The sequence below is a fragment of the Lissotriton vulgaris genome, chromosome 9, assembly GCF_964263255.1.
Source record: "Lissotriton vulgaris chromosome 9, aLisVul1.2, whole genome shotgun sequence".
Lineage (NCBI taxonomy): Eukaryota > Metazoa > Chordata > Amphibia > Caudata > Salamandridae > Lissotriton > Lissotriton vulgaris.
Window position 1 is genome coordinate 846,786,348 of NC_141697.1, and position 17,168 is coordinate 846,803,515.

The 17,168-nt window shown below is 47.0% G+C and overlaps 1 protein-coding gene across 1 annotated transcript in view; it reads left to right on the top strand.

Annotated features, from left to right (window-relative positions):
- Positions 1-2,043: 2,043 nt before the first annotated feature.
- LOC147692352 (anthrax toxin receptor 2-like) overlaps positions 2,044-17,168 on the top strand; it is a 705,434-nt gene continuing 690,309 nt past the window's right edge. The window contains exon 1 of the mRNA XM_086939524.1: positions 2,044-2,414. Coding sequence (XP_086795650.1) covers positions 2,281-2,414 — 134 coding nt within the window. The 5' untranslated portion in view covers positions 2,044-2,280. The remainder of the gene's footprint in view (positions 2,415-17,168) is intronic.

The following is a 17,168-nucleotide window of genomic DNA, read 5'->3' on the forward strand; positions in this document are numbered from 1 at the left end:
CACCACCCTCCTTAACATTCTTCAACAGAGAATAGGCGTGGAAGGCACAGTACTCACATGATTTACCTCTTTCCTCACAAACAGATCCCAAATGATCAAGATTGCAAATAGTCTCTCGTCTCCACTGGTGGTTGGTCAAGGCTCCCTCAAGGCTCTATCCTTGCTCCCACTCTGTTCAATCTCTATCTGGAACCATTAGGGAACTTTCTAAGCAAATCTGGAATCCTCTACCATCTCTACGCGGATGACACCCAAATCTACCTCAAGGTGTCTTCCCCTCATGATCTCTCACTACTCAGCTCTACTCTCAACACTATTCACAACTGGATGCTAGTTCACCAACTCATTCTCAATCCCTCCAAAACGTAATTCCTCCTCATATCTAGCTCTCTCTCTCCGCCTCCAGTTCAAGCCTGGATGGATCAATCAAATCTACTCAACAGTAAACCCATCATTGTGGACTGCGCTAAATCCTTAGGTGTCATACTTGACAAAAGACTCAACCTAATCTCACACATCAACTCCATGGCCAAGAGCGCACGTTATCAACTGCGACTCTTATGGGGGATTTGTCGGTTCTTCCCGTAGAATGACCTAAAAACCTTGGTCCTATCGCTAGTTCTCTCTAGACTTGACTATTGTAATTCTCTTCTGACAGGCCTTCCCAAATCTCACCTCTCCCCCCTCAAATCCGTCCTCCATTCAGCAGCTCGCTTCATTTCAGGGTCCAAACTAAGTGACCACATCACTCCTATCCTGTCTTCTCTCCGATGGCTTCTCATTGAGGCTAGAGCTATCTACAAAACAGCGTGCATCACCCACAAAGCTTTGCACTCTTCCTCCCCTCGCTATCTGGCGAATAAACTCAAACTGTCTGGAGGCTCAAAACCTTCTCGGAATGCGGAAAAGTTCCTTCTTGAACCCCCCTCCTTCAAACTAGAAAAACTGTTGGCACAATCGTTCTCAGGTAATGCGGTGAGAACCTGGAACTCGCTTCCTCCTTCGCTCCGTGCCATCACCTCCATCCAGATCTTCAAAGCGGACCTCAAATCTCTTTTATTCCAAAGACACTTTCAGAACTAATTCCCTCCTTCTCAGACCCTGCCAGAAAGTTCTTTAGTCTTTGTAAATTTGTCACATATGTTTATATTTTTGCTGTACATCCTGTGCTTGCTGTGTTTGAAATTGTTTTCCTTTTGTCTCCGTTGTTTTGATTCTATTGCCTGCTATTGTTCGCCAGGAAGTTCTTTAGTCATTGTAAAATTTGTCATATTTCTTCTTACTTTTGATTGTACACTCTGTTCATGCTATTTTCTTTTGCTCAATGCCTGCAACAGTTCTCTCATGTAACGTAACTGGTTCTATTGTACAGTGCTCTGACACCTTCGGGTAAAGTCCGCGCTTTATAAAAATGCATTAAATAAATAAATAAACATTTCAGTTCAGTTTTCGGAAAAGCGCCACCTAGCGGTAACTTTGAGGTCTCTGCGCTATACAAAGAAATGATAATGCAACACTGCGCCTTAGCTCACTCCTGCTCCAAAAACATGCATTTATGTGCTGCGTGCAAGAACTGTACAGTTATACTGACAGTGGATTTTTTTTTCTTTTGTGCTCTTGAGATAGGTTAAAGCTAAAGTGCAGTTTTAAATACCAGTTTTAAATAACATCCTTTCTTCTTCACTAAAGTCTGGGATTGCTCCCTGCTGTGATCAAACTGGACCTATTGTCTCTGAAAAGTATCGCTGAGTGGCATCGTGGCTGTAATGCCAAGTTCCGATTCCAGTTAACGCTGTTGGGTGTTTCCAGGAGAATTTGCATGCGCACTATTTCTGCCTATATCGTATTTGGGGTGAAAAGTGGCCATCCTAATAAAAGGCTACAGACTGCTGTATACTTTAAAGTAGGGAATGTATATTTTCTACTGCCTACTGCCATAAAAGGGGAAGTCCTTGCTACGGCCCATCCCCCGGATTTGTTTTTATCGCCGCGGGCTGCTTCCAGTTAGAAAGACAGTGTGTGTGCCTCAGAGGAAATAGCACCGCTCAGAAGGCGGAAGGAAGGAGAGAAGGAGTGAGTGAGACTAGAGACAAGTAACGAGCGAGCGCCCGGCCTCCCTCCCCTGCACATCTGGAGACTCTCGGTCTCCTCGGCGCCTCAACCTTCTTTCTTGTCGCGAGCCGGTATCTCTTCGTGGGCCCTCAGTCGTCTTCCCTGCCGGCTTGTGTACGTCCCTCTTTCACGGACTGCTCTGGTATCCCGTCTCGCTTCTCCTCCGAGATGGGGGGTGGCTGCTGCTGGCCGCTGCTGAGAGCCCTGCTGCTGATGGCCGCCCTCAAGGGCCAGGGGTGGCCCCTGCTAGCCGAGGAGCCCTCGTGCCAAGGTGCCTTCGACCTCTACTTCGTGCTCGACAAGTAAGTATAGGCTGCACTTCAGGCACTGGAAAGGGAGCCTTTTTCATCTACGAGAGTTCGATTTTCAGAGCACCGTAATGAAATGCAAGGATTTGTAAGAGTGGCAAGTAGAAAAATAGGTGCAAATAGAACCAATATCCGTGTTTCAGGCTGCTTGCTAGTCGGGAGGGAGGCTATGGATTCCTATTTCTCCCACTGAATATGCCATGAGGAGCGTGAGAGGCAAAAAGAGACAATTGAGTACGGCGATACACTTTTGGGGCGAGGTGGACTTATGAACAAAAATAAGACACTAGCTAGCGATTGCGAAAATTCATAATAAACCGGGACACAAATTTTGAAAAGGACAGAGTTTAAATTGTAATACCCCAATTGTTTAAGCTTTTTGGCTCTCCTGCCATTTAAAGCACAATTGTACTGGAATACCGTGGGAGATATGACTGATTATTATGGAATTAAGTGTATTATTGAGTGTATATCGCTTAGTGGAGACTAATAAAATGATAATATGGCGCCCTGCTGACTAATTGGAGGCGAGCATGGAGAGTATTTTCTCGTTGTTTATGTGTTTACTATTTGATCCCGCTTCACTGTCTATGATTGTGTTATAATAACGGAATCACAGCTCGCGAGCAAAGCGCTGGTCAAAACTAGCAGTCCTGGTTTCTTTCTTTCTCTTGTCAGAGTGATGGGTTGAAGTGTGGACTTTACTTGCTGAAGGTAGGGGCGTAGCTGCCACTGCGGTACATGCGGACTCCCAACCATTCAAGGGGGCCCATTCAGCCCAAGGCCAATGAATATCGGTGAGATATGAATGACTGGGCGGGGGATGAGAGACGGGCTCCTCATCACATTATCAGGGGTGCCACATCATTTTGTGTTAGCCACTGGCTGAAGGAGGACCTCTTCTATCACTTTTGACATAGTGAAAGGTTTTCCTTGTATTTTGCCTTCCTGTTAGCGTTGCTTAAACATATGATAGTTCTTCTCTGAGAGAATTAATCAGGCACATCCTTGATGCAAGCAACTACCAGTGAATCCTCCCGTGTTTGAAAATAAACATTTTAGATGCAGAACCTGAAGCAGAAAATTACACTGTTGCACATTATACTTTATTGTTGTTAAACCTTCTCTTTTACTTAAGAAAAGTATATTTTAGAATGAATGCGTTTTAGTTTCTTACAATGCACTTTATATTTAAAATGTAACTTATGATAATATACATTGTTGCATAAAGAGATTTTAAATATTAGCACTTTATCCCCAGTGGCGGCTGGTGACATTTGAAAGTGGTATGGCGTAAATGTTGGGTATGAGTCCCAAACATTTACGTCATACCACTTTCAAATGACTATGTAGCGTACGACTACTATGTAGCGAGTGAAGTGAAGAAGCTTAATGGACAAACGTGGGATCCAGAGTGGTTCCTCCTGACCAAGAAAAATATTGAAAAAAGATTTACAAATGGTGCATTTGAAAGCAAATGAATTTAGTGAGAAAGCAACGTTTATAAAGCAGTGGGAACGTATAATGTTGAAAAAGTAAATATTAAAAACTGTCCTTTATCTTACTGCATTAATATGTTCAACAGTTACTTTAATGTGAAAATTATTCATCATGACAACTTCAGGCCCTTTAAAGTGTATGCTTTCCCAGTGTCTTGGCTGCATGGGGCATCAGCCTTAGAAGAAAATGCTCTAACCAGGCTTCGGGAAGCACCCACAGCTGCAGGCTGCAATCAGTCATATAGAAGTATATACTGACAGGGCTTTACATCAGATGAAAAAAGTGGGGGCTGTCTAAAAAGGAACATGTAAAATAAAGAGAAACCACCCCTGCCAGTGTAAACAACCTGGGTAGTGACCCATACGCCACTGCACAGTATTCATTTTAGTCGCTCATCCAAAGTGAGACATTCCATGACAACAATGAGAGTGGGCAAGGCTTAGCGCTGCATAGCGCGGGCCGCCATTATGGCGGTTGCGCCGGTCCCCGGTGACCTGGGGGAGGTGGGGGTGTCGCTGAGCCAGTCGATGACACATTTCCCCCACTTCCGCCACGCAGCCAAAGGGGGCATGTTATGGGCATGAACCGGAAGCACTTTAGTGCTTCCGGTTCTAACGATCCTGCAACGTAGGGGCAGACCTGTTTAGACCGACCTGCCCAGTGCCCCCCCTTTAAAAAGGGGGTACGGGGAGCGGGAACAATCTCGTGTTCCTTCGCTCCCCTGCAGGTGCGAAGTCCATATAACATTGTGACTGTCCAAACAGATTTGGTTATGTCACATCTCTACGTGCTATCATGACATGCGTCTCCGCAGCACATACAGAACAAAAAAAAGAAAAAAAAGATTGTAGAAAATACCAGTACACCAATTTGATTTAAAAATATAAGCAGCCTCTTCATTGGGAATAGAAATTTGCACCCTTGCAGCCCCGGGAAAGGAACAGACGAGGAGCGCTGTTTCGATTTGATTTAGAGTTCTCCTGTGAAACCTATTAATAATACGTTTTTTATGACTTTTGTCCACTCTGTGGATACTGTAGTTTGCTATTTGCCATCTTGTGAATTGCTTTAAAAGGCCTCTGAAAGCCCAGACATTAGCACCTATTGCACCTCCTTGTTTGTACCTGAAATATTAATGATATGACTGTCACTCATGGATGACACTAGGGTATACTGCCTGGCGATGAATGAGAGAGCTCCAGTAGCATGCACGTGCAAGCCTTATTGAGAACGAGTATGGCAGCAATTGATTTTATAAACCAAAGAGCAAAAAACATTAGGCATCTGTAGAAGCGTCTTTTAACCCCTTCGATGCTGATGACGAGCTCAGCTCGTCATCAGCCACGGGGGGCGTGTGCGGATGACGAGCTGAGCTCGTCATCTAACGCGGCTTTTAGAAAAAAGCCGCGTAGTGCGAAAATAACCGCCGCAGCGATGCGGTTAAATGTCCTGAAACGGCATTCATTAGGGGCACGACTTTCCAGCAGCAAGCAAAAGAAAGAAATGCATGGGTCATATCTGCACTGGATAGCTCAGTCTGGCGTGGTCTGTGAGTAAATATGAGATTAAAATATGCAGCAGCTCTGGGTAAAGCATGGGAAAACTGTGCTGGTACTTATCTAGATTTAGATCTCTGCATACCTAACATATAAAAGGCCCAACCCTGTGTGGCAGCACAATGTGCCAAATGAACACAACAGCTGACAATGCTTGCCCAAGTGATCATTGGTGAAACAGAGGACCTTGGGATGTTGGCCAGCGATTACAGGGGAGCCCTTTTCTAATATCTACACCCTTTGCCAACATTGACCCACGTCAGTTAGAGTGCTATAATAGAAGGATACCATGTGGCTATAAGGGAGTGTATTAAACAAACAGACAAGATGTATTATATAAAAACATACCAAAAATCAACTTACCTTAGCACCAGAGTCGATATTCTACACTCGAGGCCCGACTCTATCCACATCCCGTGAAGAGCTGAGCAGTTCATGCTGGGTGGGCAAGGTGAAAATAAAACCCCATGCAACTCAGCCAATATGAGCTTTTTATATTAGTAAACAGCATTAGAGCAGTGCAAGGATTGACAAGTGACCATAGCGCTCCATCTGAGAACGATGAGGCTGCGTTGCTTGTCCAGCTCCCTGGCAGATATGTCTAGAGGGAAACCATAAACTGCGCATGTCATGTTGGCCATAAGCAAAATACCGGCCAACCTGATATGACCAGTTCAGTGAAACAGTCCTAGCTGCCAGTCATCAATAAAGCCACTCCCACTACTGTTTGCCAGGAGAGGGCAAGTGTTGTAGCGCCACTTGGTCCATTTTCTTAACTAACCCGTTATTTCCTAGCACTACACTTCAGGTCCATTTAGTTGGTCCTATAATGGATCTTGCTTCGTGCCGAGAGGGCTCAGACATAGAGAATCCAATCCAGTTATCCAGTGAGGACCAGGAATTGGTTAACTGACGTACAAACTCGTATTTAGATTAATAAATTTAACTCTCAAAACTAAGCTATGCAAATGAAGTATTATCACCGGTAGACCAAATCTCCTGAAGATATTCAGTCGAACTAAGATCATGCAAACCAATAATTCAGTTAAAACTATGCAGAATTACAACATTAGTATCTGCTGTCCAGAGATCTCCCAAAATAACCAGTTGAAATGCACAATCAATTATTGGAGACAAATCATGGAAAGACAAAAACAGAATTTAGTTAAAGTTAGATTTTATCAAAATTATTAAAGGAGTGAATACATCAATCTCAGGCATTTAAGATTTAAGAGTGCAGGATCATCAAATCAATTTCTTTGACTGCCTATAAATACCAAAGATTCTAGAAAAGTTCAGGAACGGCCATGAACCGTATTTGCTCAAAGGTACTCTCTCATGGGGGAAAGATGTCGGGGAATAGCGCGCATAGCATATGCATCAGCCAAAAGAAAAACCAATAGAGTTTGCAAGGAAGTTCCAAAAAGTAGGAAGAAGCTAATAATGTGTCTCTGCCTCGCCTCTTTCCATCACATCAATGTATAATATAATCCTCAAGTTCTGAGGTGACACCTCCTGGGTCACCTCATCTGGTCAGACCACTCAGTCCATTGGTCAGTTTGTATTGGGTTATTGGCATGCAGCATAATAAAGACACATATTATAGCAAAAAGGTGGTAACTATCACGTAAGCTGTCAAACCATCTGGTATGTATAACTTCCAAGCAATATTCCTTTTGCAAAAGCACATGAGTGAGTTCAAGAGGACAGTTTCTTATGGCAGATGTTCCCAAAGTAGTGGCATTGATACAACTAATCCTCGTATGTAAATGGGCACTCTCGCAACGAGACATAGTTTCACTTCATATTGAACGTTTACGGAGCTTTTCCATGATAACAGACTCAAGCAAGTAAGGAAAACTTAGGCCTGAATTGATTTTGACTCATAAGACACAGAATGAAAAGTAATACAAATATAAACTTTATTCATAACCATGGGATTCTGTGTATTTCTTTCAACTTATTTGCACTCATAAAGCATTTTAGTTTAATTGCAATTAACATATGTAATTAGGACATATTACTGCATTTCCAAAATACGAACGTGTAAAATTATTTCAAAATATAAATTATTAATATAGTTTCTAGTAATTCACATTAGTACATTTATGACGATTATTCATTAAAAGTTTCAGAGCATTTGGTTTTTAGTATAGAAGTACTGCACCTTTCTCTCCTTTCTCACTTGATGCACAGTTTCACATATACAAAATATGGAGTTAAGAATGAGGCTCCTCAATGACACACATAATATCCTCTAGATTACATTAGTTTCATTAGTGCTTGATAAGTGTTTAGACCACAGGAATTTATCTCTTAATATTTTTTCTATTACGTTTTGAAAATATTCACCAATACTAGTTAAGGGAGTTCAAACTTTGTTATTCATTTGACCAAATCTCATCTAATTTACTCTAGTCAGCATGCTTTAACTATGAAGTAACCGAGTCTTCAAGATTTTGTCATGTTTTCTGTAACGTAAAGTTAGCACAATTGGTGCATGTTTTTCCTCTTTTATTTCAAATGTGTCATAATTGTTTTTTCTGCTTCATCAATCCCCCATTGGATGGTGAATTAAGCCAACCACCATCACCATATCTGATGTCGCATATTACAACTCTGTAGCCTTCATTCATTTTAGTCTAGATTGTTCTAAAGACTTCATTTCTTCATAGTACCCACTTTGTCTGTCTTCCAGTTCTCTTTCAGCTCTTTTCCTTTTTATTCCTCTATTTTTTTTCAGGGTTTTTAAACATCTATAGAACTTAAAGATGATAATCAAAGTCAATATACAGATAGGAATTGTCAAAATGGCTTCAAGATTTTTCCCGACAATCTACTTCCTAAATTTACAAACCATTCATCTATAGAGGGAAAATCCTTTCTCAATTGATTCCCAAGCACCATCAACTTTTAAGTCATTCAAGTCATTTTCAAGACCTGTGATGTTCTTAATGTATCAAATCCATACTTTTATCTGGTTCATAAGTGCAACAATGTTGTACCTTTAGCATTCGGCAGACTCCACTTTGTTTTGCAAGCAGGACATCTAAAGCAAGACAGTTTTGAAGAACCATGGATCTCATAGCAATCATTTCAGTATATATTGCTAGGAATACTCCAGCAGTGTCAGTTGACAGTTTGTCTACTACAATAGAGAGGTTTCGTATATTGTGAGAATTTAGTATCACCCCAACAGATGGCATTATGGCTCCAAAAATGTCCCCAACTATCTCTTCAATACTTGCACCTCTTTTAAGTCTTTGGTGTGTCACTTTGTTGGTTTCATCAGATTGACCCACATGATACATTTTCAGAAAGACTATTCCCATGTAACAAGATCCATACCATTATTTAGGCATCCTATATTAGGCATTTTTTCCCACAGATGTAATAGATTCCACATGTTAGATTGGGGGTCTCTAGTTGTCAGAGGTAGGTACCTTTGACCAAATAGGGACCCTTGTGTCTAGTCAGGGTAAGGGGGTACACTCCTAAAATAACCCCTGCTCACCCCCTTGGTAGGTTGGCACGAGCAGGCAGGCTTATCTCAGAGGCAGTATGTAAAGCATTTGTGAACACATACAGTAACCCAGCGACAACACTACAGATGGACACCACATATGTTGTAGTATGAAAATAAGTATTTTTAAATAGACTTAACACAAGACCACAAATGATAAAAATCCACAATACTGTACTTTAACAAAATGGTGGAAATAGCTTAGTTCTCTTTAGATGATAAGTGCGACACTTTATACTCAATGTACCTTTGGATGCGTAAAACTATACAACGAAAGTGTTGCAGGGAAGGTGTTGTGGCGGTTCCTTACACGCAAGAACGGTAATGCGTTGGTTCCCTACTGCTGCGTAGGGGACGGTGATGCATCGGTTCTTCTCGGCATGGGGAGGTGATGCATTGGTTTCTTACTATGCTTCTGTGGTGATGCGACCAGCAGCGCCGTGATGCGATGAAGATCCGGTGTAATGAAACAAAATGGCATCTTCTTCTTGATGCGACAAAGGTGCGTGCATGCCCGTCGGCTGTGCTGCTATTCGATTAATCTTCTGAGCCGCGACAGGCCCTGCGACACGCTTCTTTGGTGCTGCGACGGCATCTGCTGCGACACTTCTCCAGGAATGATGGGCGCCTCGGTGATGCAGTGCGACAACGGCAGCAGTGGCACACTTTCTCAGCGATGCGACGACAGCGGCTGCTGCAGCGACACGCTTCTCCGGTGATGCGACGGCGTCTGCTGCGAAGGCGACACTCTTCTCCGGTGGTGCAAGGCGCTTCAGGTGATGCAATGGCGGCAGCGGCAGTACGCTTCTCCGGTAATGCAACGGCGTCTCCTGCGACAGCGACACTCTTTTCCGGTGATGCGACGACAAAGGTTGTGGCTGCAGCGGTGACACGCTTCTTCGTCGCGCTTCCAGCTCCCAGCGACACGCAGTCTCTCAGAAGGCCCAGCTCAACAGCAGTCACTTCAATTCCCAGCAAGGGAAGGCAGGGGAGCTGGTTGGTGAAGTCTGTTGTCCCTGAGACTTCAGCAGGAGGCAACTGTGAGAAGTTGGCCCGATATGCAACGTTCGCTATTCTAGCGACCGCTATGTATCGTTCCAACGACCCTTATGGTGTTTGGTTGTAAGTCAACCTATAGACCAGCTATCCTAGTAGCGTGGATACGAGCAGTCTAAGGCTAAAGACTCGAGAGGGCGCGTTAAGCCAGCTGTTTACCACACATGTACCCCTTGAACACCCAGTGAAAGGACACCACACAAGTGTTATGAAAATAAACAGTATATTTATTAAGAATCACAACAGCCCTGTACTCTTTATGAGGACAGGGTACTAAGCACAAACCAAATCTCTTTAGCAAATACTTCAAGTGCACAGTTTAAAGACAAGTGTCCGAGGACACGGAAAGGTTAAGGCAAGTCGGAAGCGAGGGACTCGGGACCCTAGAGTAAGGAGGCTATGCAGGCACCGAAATGCCGAGTTACCTAGCCACGAGGGCTGCGGCTGCACAAGTCTTACAGGCGTCGGGGTCTTCGCTGACGAGCCAGGAGCCGGAAGAAAAGGAGTTGCTGGCCGGCGACCAGTGATGAATAGTTCGTAGAGATCCAAGCCTGGATCGGAGATTGATGAAACCTGAAAGCAGAGGGGACCAAGTTCGTACTACTAGCCAGTAGTCAGAGGGTACCAGGAAGGCACCAGTTGGCCGTCACCTCGACCAGGTGAGTGGGCGACGCTAGGCTCTGCAGTCTCACGGACCAGGGGGCGTTGTCGGCGACCACGGTGGAGGTGCGAGCTGTCCCACGACGGATGTCGCTGTCGGCGTCTTGAGTGGACCAGGAGGGTCCGGGGTGCTTCTCAAAAGATGGAAGCAAGGGCCAGTCTGGAGCAACCAGACCGGCAGTGTTGATTCTTGGTCGTCGTCACAGAAGGGCACAAGCCAGCGGCTAGTGACCAGACAACGTGCTGAGCAGCGAGCAGAAGGGCCCCACGCAGATCGTGGAGATACTGGGAGGCTGCACTTCGGTGCTAGAGCGGCTCAGGGTCGGGGCTTCTCGGACCCCAGAGCACTCACCAGAGAGTTATCTCGATGGTCGTGCTGGTTTTTAAGAGCGTGCAGGTTCTGATGATGGCCGGTCCCTCGAGGTCTCGTCGCACCCACAGATCACAGCTGAGCTGATGACGTGGGTAGAGGTCAGAGGTGCCAGGGAAGCCGGTTCTCGTCGAGCTGGGCCGTCGGATTCCTTGAGGAAGGACTTACAGCAAACCGCAGAGTTCTTAGATGGTGCCCGCTGATGCAGGGTGACTACTCCTTAGTCACAAGGGAGAAATCTTAAGAAGAGTCTTGAAGTCCTTTCGTAGAAAGTATTCTTGATTCAAAGATGATCTAATTTGGAAGGGTCCCCGCTCCGGCCTTTATCCTAAAGAAAGGGGTGGGTACATGACTAGGTCCTGCCCTAAGGGTGGGACCAGGAAGGGGGGTAGTTACACCCCTCTCCCCTGCCGGACTTTCCCCAGGCCAGGGTTGTCGCCCCTGGAACTGGTTCTAACCGGCAGATGCGTAGTGAGCACCGGGGTGCCACTCCGCAGTCACCTTCTCGCAAAAGCCCTACCTACCCAGAATACACAAACCCTGTCTGGGACGGTGCGAACACCGCCCTCGACAGGAAACCCTTTGTCCAAGTGCTCCTCGCTGGAAGGACTCCCAGCAGCAGGAGGTCAGACTTGTGTCTGTGGTGGCAGCATCCATTTTGTGGAACTGAGGCCTTCGTTAACTTTAACCGGGGTTCACAGTTACGTACATGTCGTGTCCCTCTAGAAGGGCGGAATGCTAACCTCGTCGCCAGAGTTGGTGAGAGGACAGCATCCCGATTCGTATGACACCTTACTCGACATGTCTTGATAACGCGACACCGAAGTTACCGATATGGTACGCGTTATCATGGAACAGCCATTGGGTCTTGATTCCGCAAGCTGCAACCGGGCTCGGCTCGGGCCAGAGCTTAGTTCACGCGAGCCCATGCACTCTGCCTTCAGGATTGTCAAGGCCTGCCATAGGAGTGACTGATAGGGACTCGGGTGTTCATTGGAGGGTTAGATATAGGGCTACTATATCTAAAGCAAAGGGTGATTACACGACTTTGCCCCAGCTGTCATGCAGCCAGTTGTGTCAAATTTAGGAGGCCAGTCAGGGGTGGCATAATACATGCTGCAGCCCCTGGCGGCCCTGGATACACCTATGCCCTGGGTTACAGGGTCTGATAAGGTGGCCCAGTACCAATTGGTATATGCACCTAGGGTACATCTTGTAATTTAGAAAGAGAACAGCCAGGCTGTGGGTCTGATTGGCAGGCCCACAGCCAGAGAAAGTCGTAAACCAGTGAAACAAAAGCGAAAAATCTGGGTGATCATGGGATTGCAGACCCTACTCTCCTACATGACCCCCCCCCCAAACGTCGGAACAACTAACTAACCTTGACCAGGTAAGTCTTCTTGTTCTAAGTGGAAATATCTGGAGAGCCCATCGGCATTGCCGTGATCAGTACCAGGTCTATGTTCCACTGTGAAGTCCATCCCCTGTAGGGAAATGGACCACCTAAGCAGTTTGGGGTTTTCACCCTTCATCTGATTTAGCCACAAGAGGGGCTTATGGTCGGTCTGAATCTTGAAGTGAGTGCCAAACAAGTATGGCCTCAGCTTCTTCAGGGCCCAAACCACAGCAAAGGCCTCCCTCTCAATAGCTGACCAATTCTTCTCTCTAGGGGTCAGCCGTCTACTTATAAAAGCAATGGGCTGGTCTTGACCATCAAAATTCAGTTGAGAAAGAACAGCTCCCACACCCAACTCAGAAGCATCTGTTTGGACAATGAATGGTTTGGAGTAGTCCGGACTCTTGAGGATAGGCGCCGTGCACATGGCCTGCTTTAGGTCATCGAAGGCTTTTTGACAGCTCGCTGTCCACTGAACCTTTTTTGGCATTTTCTTACTTGTCAGTTCATTTAATGGTGTCACAATGGACCCATAGTTCCTGACAAACTTCCTGTAGTATCCAGTCAGGCCCAAGAAAGCTCGAACCTGAGTCTGGGTGGTTGGAGGAGCCCAGTCCCTGATTGACTGTATCTTGCTCTCCAGTGGCTGAACCTGACCTCCACCGACAAGGTGGCCCAGGTACACAACCTGTGTCTGCCCTATCTGGCACTTGGTGGCCTTGATAGTGAGACCTGCTGTTTGCAGTGCCTCTAACGTCTTCCGCAGGTGGACCAGGTGATCCTCCCAGGTGGAGCTAAAGACAGCGATATCGTCAAGATACGCCGCACAGAAGTCATCCAGCCCAGTAAGGACATGATTCACCAACCGTTGGAAGGTGGCAGGTGCATTTTTCAGACCAAAGGGCATCACCACGAACTGATAATGCCCACCAGGGGTTGAAAATGCTGTTTTAGGTTTGGCGTCCTCAGCTAACCTGATTTGCCAATACCCAGCTGTCAGGTCAAACGTACTTAAGTAGTTGGCCGAAGCCAGCCTATCAATAAGCTCGTCTGCCCTTGGTATTGGGTGGGCGTCAGTCTTAGTGACTGCATTGAGACCCCTGTAGTCTACGCAAAACCTCATCTCTCTCTTACCACCCTGGGTGTGAGGTTTCGGCACTAGAACTACGGGACTAGCCCAAGGGCTATCCGAGGGTTCAATGACTCCCAGCTCCAACATTTTCTGCACCTCACTTTTGATGCAGTCTCTGACGTGATCAGGCTGCCTGTAGATTTTACTCTTTACGGGCAGGCTGTCACCAGTGTCGACCTCGTGGGTGCACCAATCGGTCTGACTGGGTGTCAGAGAAAACAGATGTCGGAACGACTGAAGAACCTGTTTACAGTCGCTCTGTTGATGGTCGGAGAGGCTGCCGCAAAAGACAACACCATCTACCGAGCCATCGTCAGGATTCTGAGAGAGCAGGTCGGGGAGAGGGTCACTCTCCTCCTCCTGTCCCTCATCTATGGCCATGAGCAAACTCATGTCCTTCCTGTCGACATATGCTTTCAGCCTGTTGACATGAAGCACCCTGTGGGGGCTCCGGGGAGTTCCTAGGTCGACCAGGTAGGTGACCTCTCCCTTTTTCTCCAGGATTGTGTGGGGCCCGGACCATTTGTCCTTGAGTGCTGCTGGGGCCACTGGCTCCAACACCCACACCTTCTGTCCGGGCTGGTAAACAGTCAAGACAGCCTTTTGGTCATGCCAAGCTTTTTGGAGTTCTTGGCTGGCCTTAAGGTTTTCAGATGCCTTTTCCATGTACTCAGCCATCCGCGAGCGGAGGCCAAGCACATAGTCCACTATGTTGGTTGCAGGCTTTTTGAGAGGTCTCTCCCATCCTTCCTTCACCAAACACAGGGGTCCTCTTACAGGATGCCCGTACAAAAGTTCAAAAGGGCTGTAGCCAACCCCCTTCTGTGGGACTTCTCTGTAGGCGAACAAGAGGCAGGGGATCAGGACGTCCCATCTACGCCGAAGCTTTTCCGGTAGTCCATGAATCATCCCTTTTAGGGTCCTGTTGAATCTCTCAACAAGCCCATTGCATTGTGGATGATAGGGTGTGGTGAACTTGTAGTTGACACCACATTCCTTCCACATAGCAGTTAAATAGCTCGACATAAAGTTTGCACCTCTGTCGGAGACGACCTCCTTAGGGAAGCCCACTCTGGAGAATACTCCAACTAGGGCTCTTGCCACAACAGGTGCTGTAGTGGTCCTAAGGGGAATAGCTTCAGGATACCTGGTGGCATGATCCACTACCACCAGTATAAACTTGTGCCCTGATGCTGTCGGTGGTTCCATGGGACCGACGATGTCGATCCCCACCCGTTCAAAGGGCACCCCCACCACAGGCATTGGTATAAGGGGGGCCTTTGTCGTGCCACCTGACTTACCACTGGCTTGGCAAGTGACACAGGAGCGGCAAAATTCCTTGGTATCTTCGTTCATGTGCGGCCAGTGAAAGTGCGAGACAAGCCTGTCCCACGTTTTCGTCTGGCCTAAGTGACCTGCTAAGGGAATCTCGTGGGCCAAGGTAAGTAGGAAACCACGCTGAGACAAGGGGACGACCAGCCTCCTGGTCATGCCAGGCTTGGGGTCTCTTGCCTCAGTGTACAGGAGTCCATCTTCCCAGTATACCTTGTGGGTACCTGTGGCGTTCCCAGCAGCCTCAGCAGCAGCCTGCTGTCTGAGGGGTTCAAGAGAAGGGCAGTCTAATTGGTCCTTCCCCAGATCTTCCCTTGAGGGTCCCCCTGAGCCCAAGAATTCAACTTGATCAAGTTCGAACTCTCTCGGCTCAGTTTCCCTCAATTCCTGTAGGTCAGCCTCCTCTGAGACTTGATCCTCGACCTGGGGCAAGGGGGAAGGCGCAGCCTTAACCCTACTGCTCTTTTTCTTGGGAGGTGTCTGGTCCGTTGTTCCAGGATCCAGCACCTGTTCAGTGGGGCATTTCCTGACCTGTGACCTAGTCACAGCGAACACATGTGCTGGCAAACCTAACATTTCCATGTGAGTCCGGTGCTCCACTTCTGACCATTGTGACGACTCCAAATCATTGCCCAACAAACAATCCACTGGGAGGTCTGGACTAACTACAACCTTCTTTTGGCCAGTTACCCCTCCCCAGGAGAAAGCTACAATTGCCATACTGTGATTGGTAGTGACATTGCTTGCATTGGTCACCAGGAATTCGGTACCTGGCATGATCTGTCCAGGGTCCACGAAGTTAGGCGTCACCATGGTGACGCTGGCACAAGTGTCCCTATAGGCCTGAGCCATCTTTCCATTGATAAAAGGCGTCTGTCTGTATTTGCCCAACGTATTGGGGCTTACGTCAGGGGACACGTCCGCGTCCCCGGTACTGACAAGGACAGCCTGAGTGAGTGTGCCAACTAAGTTGTCACGCCCCTCAGAACCCAGGGTTAACCCTACTAAACCCTTGGGAGGCGCACTACCACTGCTGACTGTACTAGGGGGCACAGGTGCCTTAGGGGCTGCAGTGGCAGGAGTCTGCCCTCCTCCTTTCTTGGTGCACTCACTAAACCAGTGAGACTTACTTTTACAGTACTGGCACCATCGTTTGGATTGGCCTTCTTTCTTCTTTTGGGGAGCCTGACCCCCACCCTCTTTGGGTTGTTGGGGACCTGTCGAAGACTTCTGGTCATTTTGTTCCCCCTTAGAATCTTTACCCTTCTGGTCTGCTTTCTTCTGACCACCTTGATTCTGGCCCTGGTTCTGTTTAACTCTCGTGCGAACCCATTTGTCTGCCTTCTGCCCCAATTCTTGAGGAGAGGTCAGATCCGAGTCGACAAGATGCTGATGCAACAACTGGTTCTGACAATTGTTTAAAATTTGTTCTCTCATCATCAAATTATACAATCCTTTGTAATCAGTAACCTTACTGCCCAGCAACCAGCCCTCAAAAGCCTTAGTGGCACAATCGACAAAATCAGACCAATCTTGAGACTGCGTTTTCTGGGTATCCCTGAACAGCACCCTGTACTGTTCAGTGGTTAGGCCGAACCCTTCAACGAGTGTATTCTTCAAGACTTGGTAATTGTTGGCGTCCTCTACCCTTGTGGTGAGGAGCTTGTCTCTTCCTTTACCTTCAAAGGAGAGCCACAAGATAGCTGCCCACTGACTCTGGGGAACGCCTTGCACAGTGCAGGCCCTCTCCAAAGCAGTAATCCATTTGTGGATGTCGTCCCCTTGTTTAAAGGGGGGCACTATCTTCCCAAGGTGTTTCGTATCGAAACTCTTTTCCCTATTACTAGGTACATTGCTGCCACCAGTGGGGACTGTCCCACTTAACTGTTGCTCTCTAGCGAAAGCAAGCTTTTCCTTGGCCAGGGCAAGTTCTTCCCTTTCGATCCGCAGATTAGCTGCCCTTTCTTTCGCTTCGTACACTCTCCTCTGAGGGGACGTCATCCCTCTTTGAGAAGAGTTGTGAGAGCCGTTGGTATGAAGGGATCTGCCAGAGCCTCTTGATAGAGATCTGGCTCGTCCATTCCCCATGTTAAGCTGACCTGATAGTGGCCCCAGGAGTCCCCCAGTACCGCTATCATGTTTGCTTAAGTTGGACCTGCTTAGTCTGCCGACTTCTACCTGTCCCTTATCTGCCTCGTCCCCTGAGAGATCCTCATCCTCATC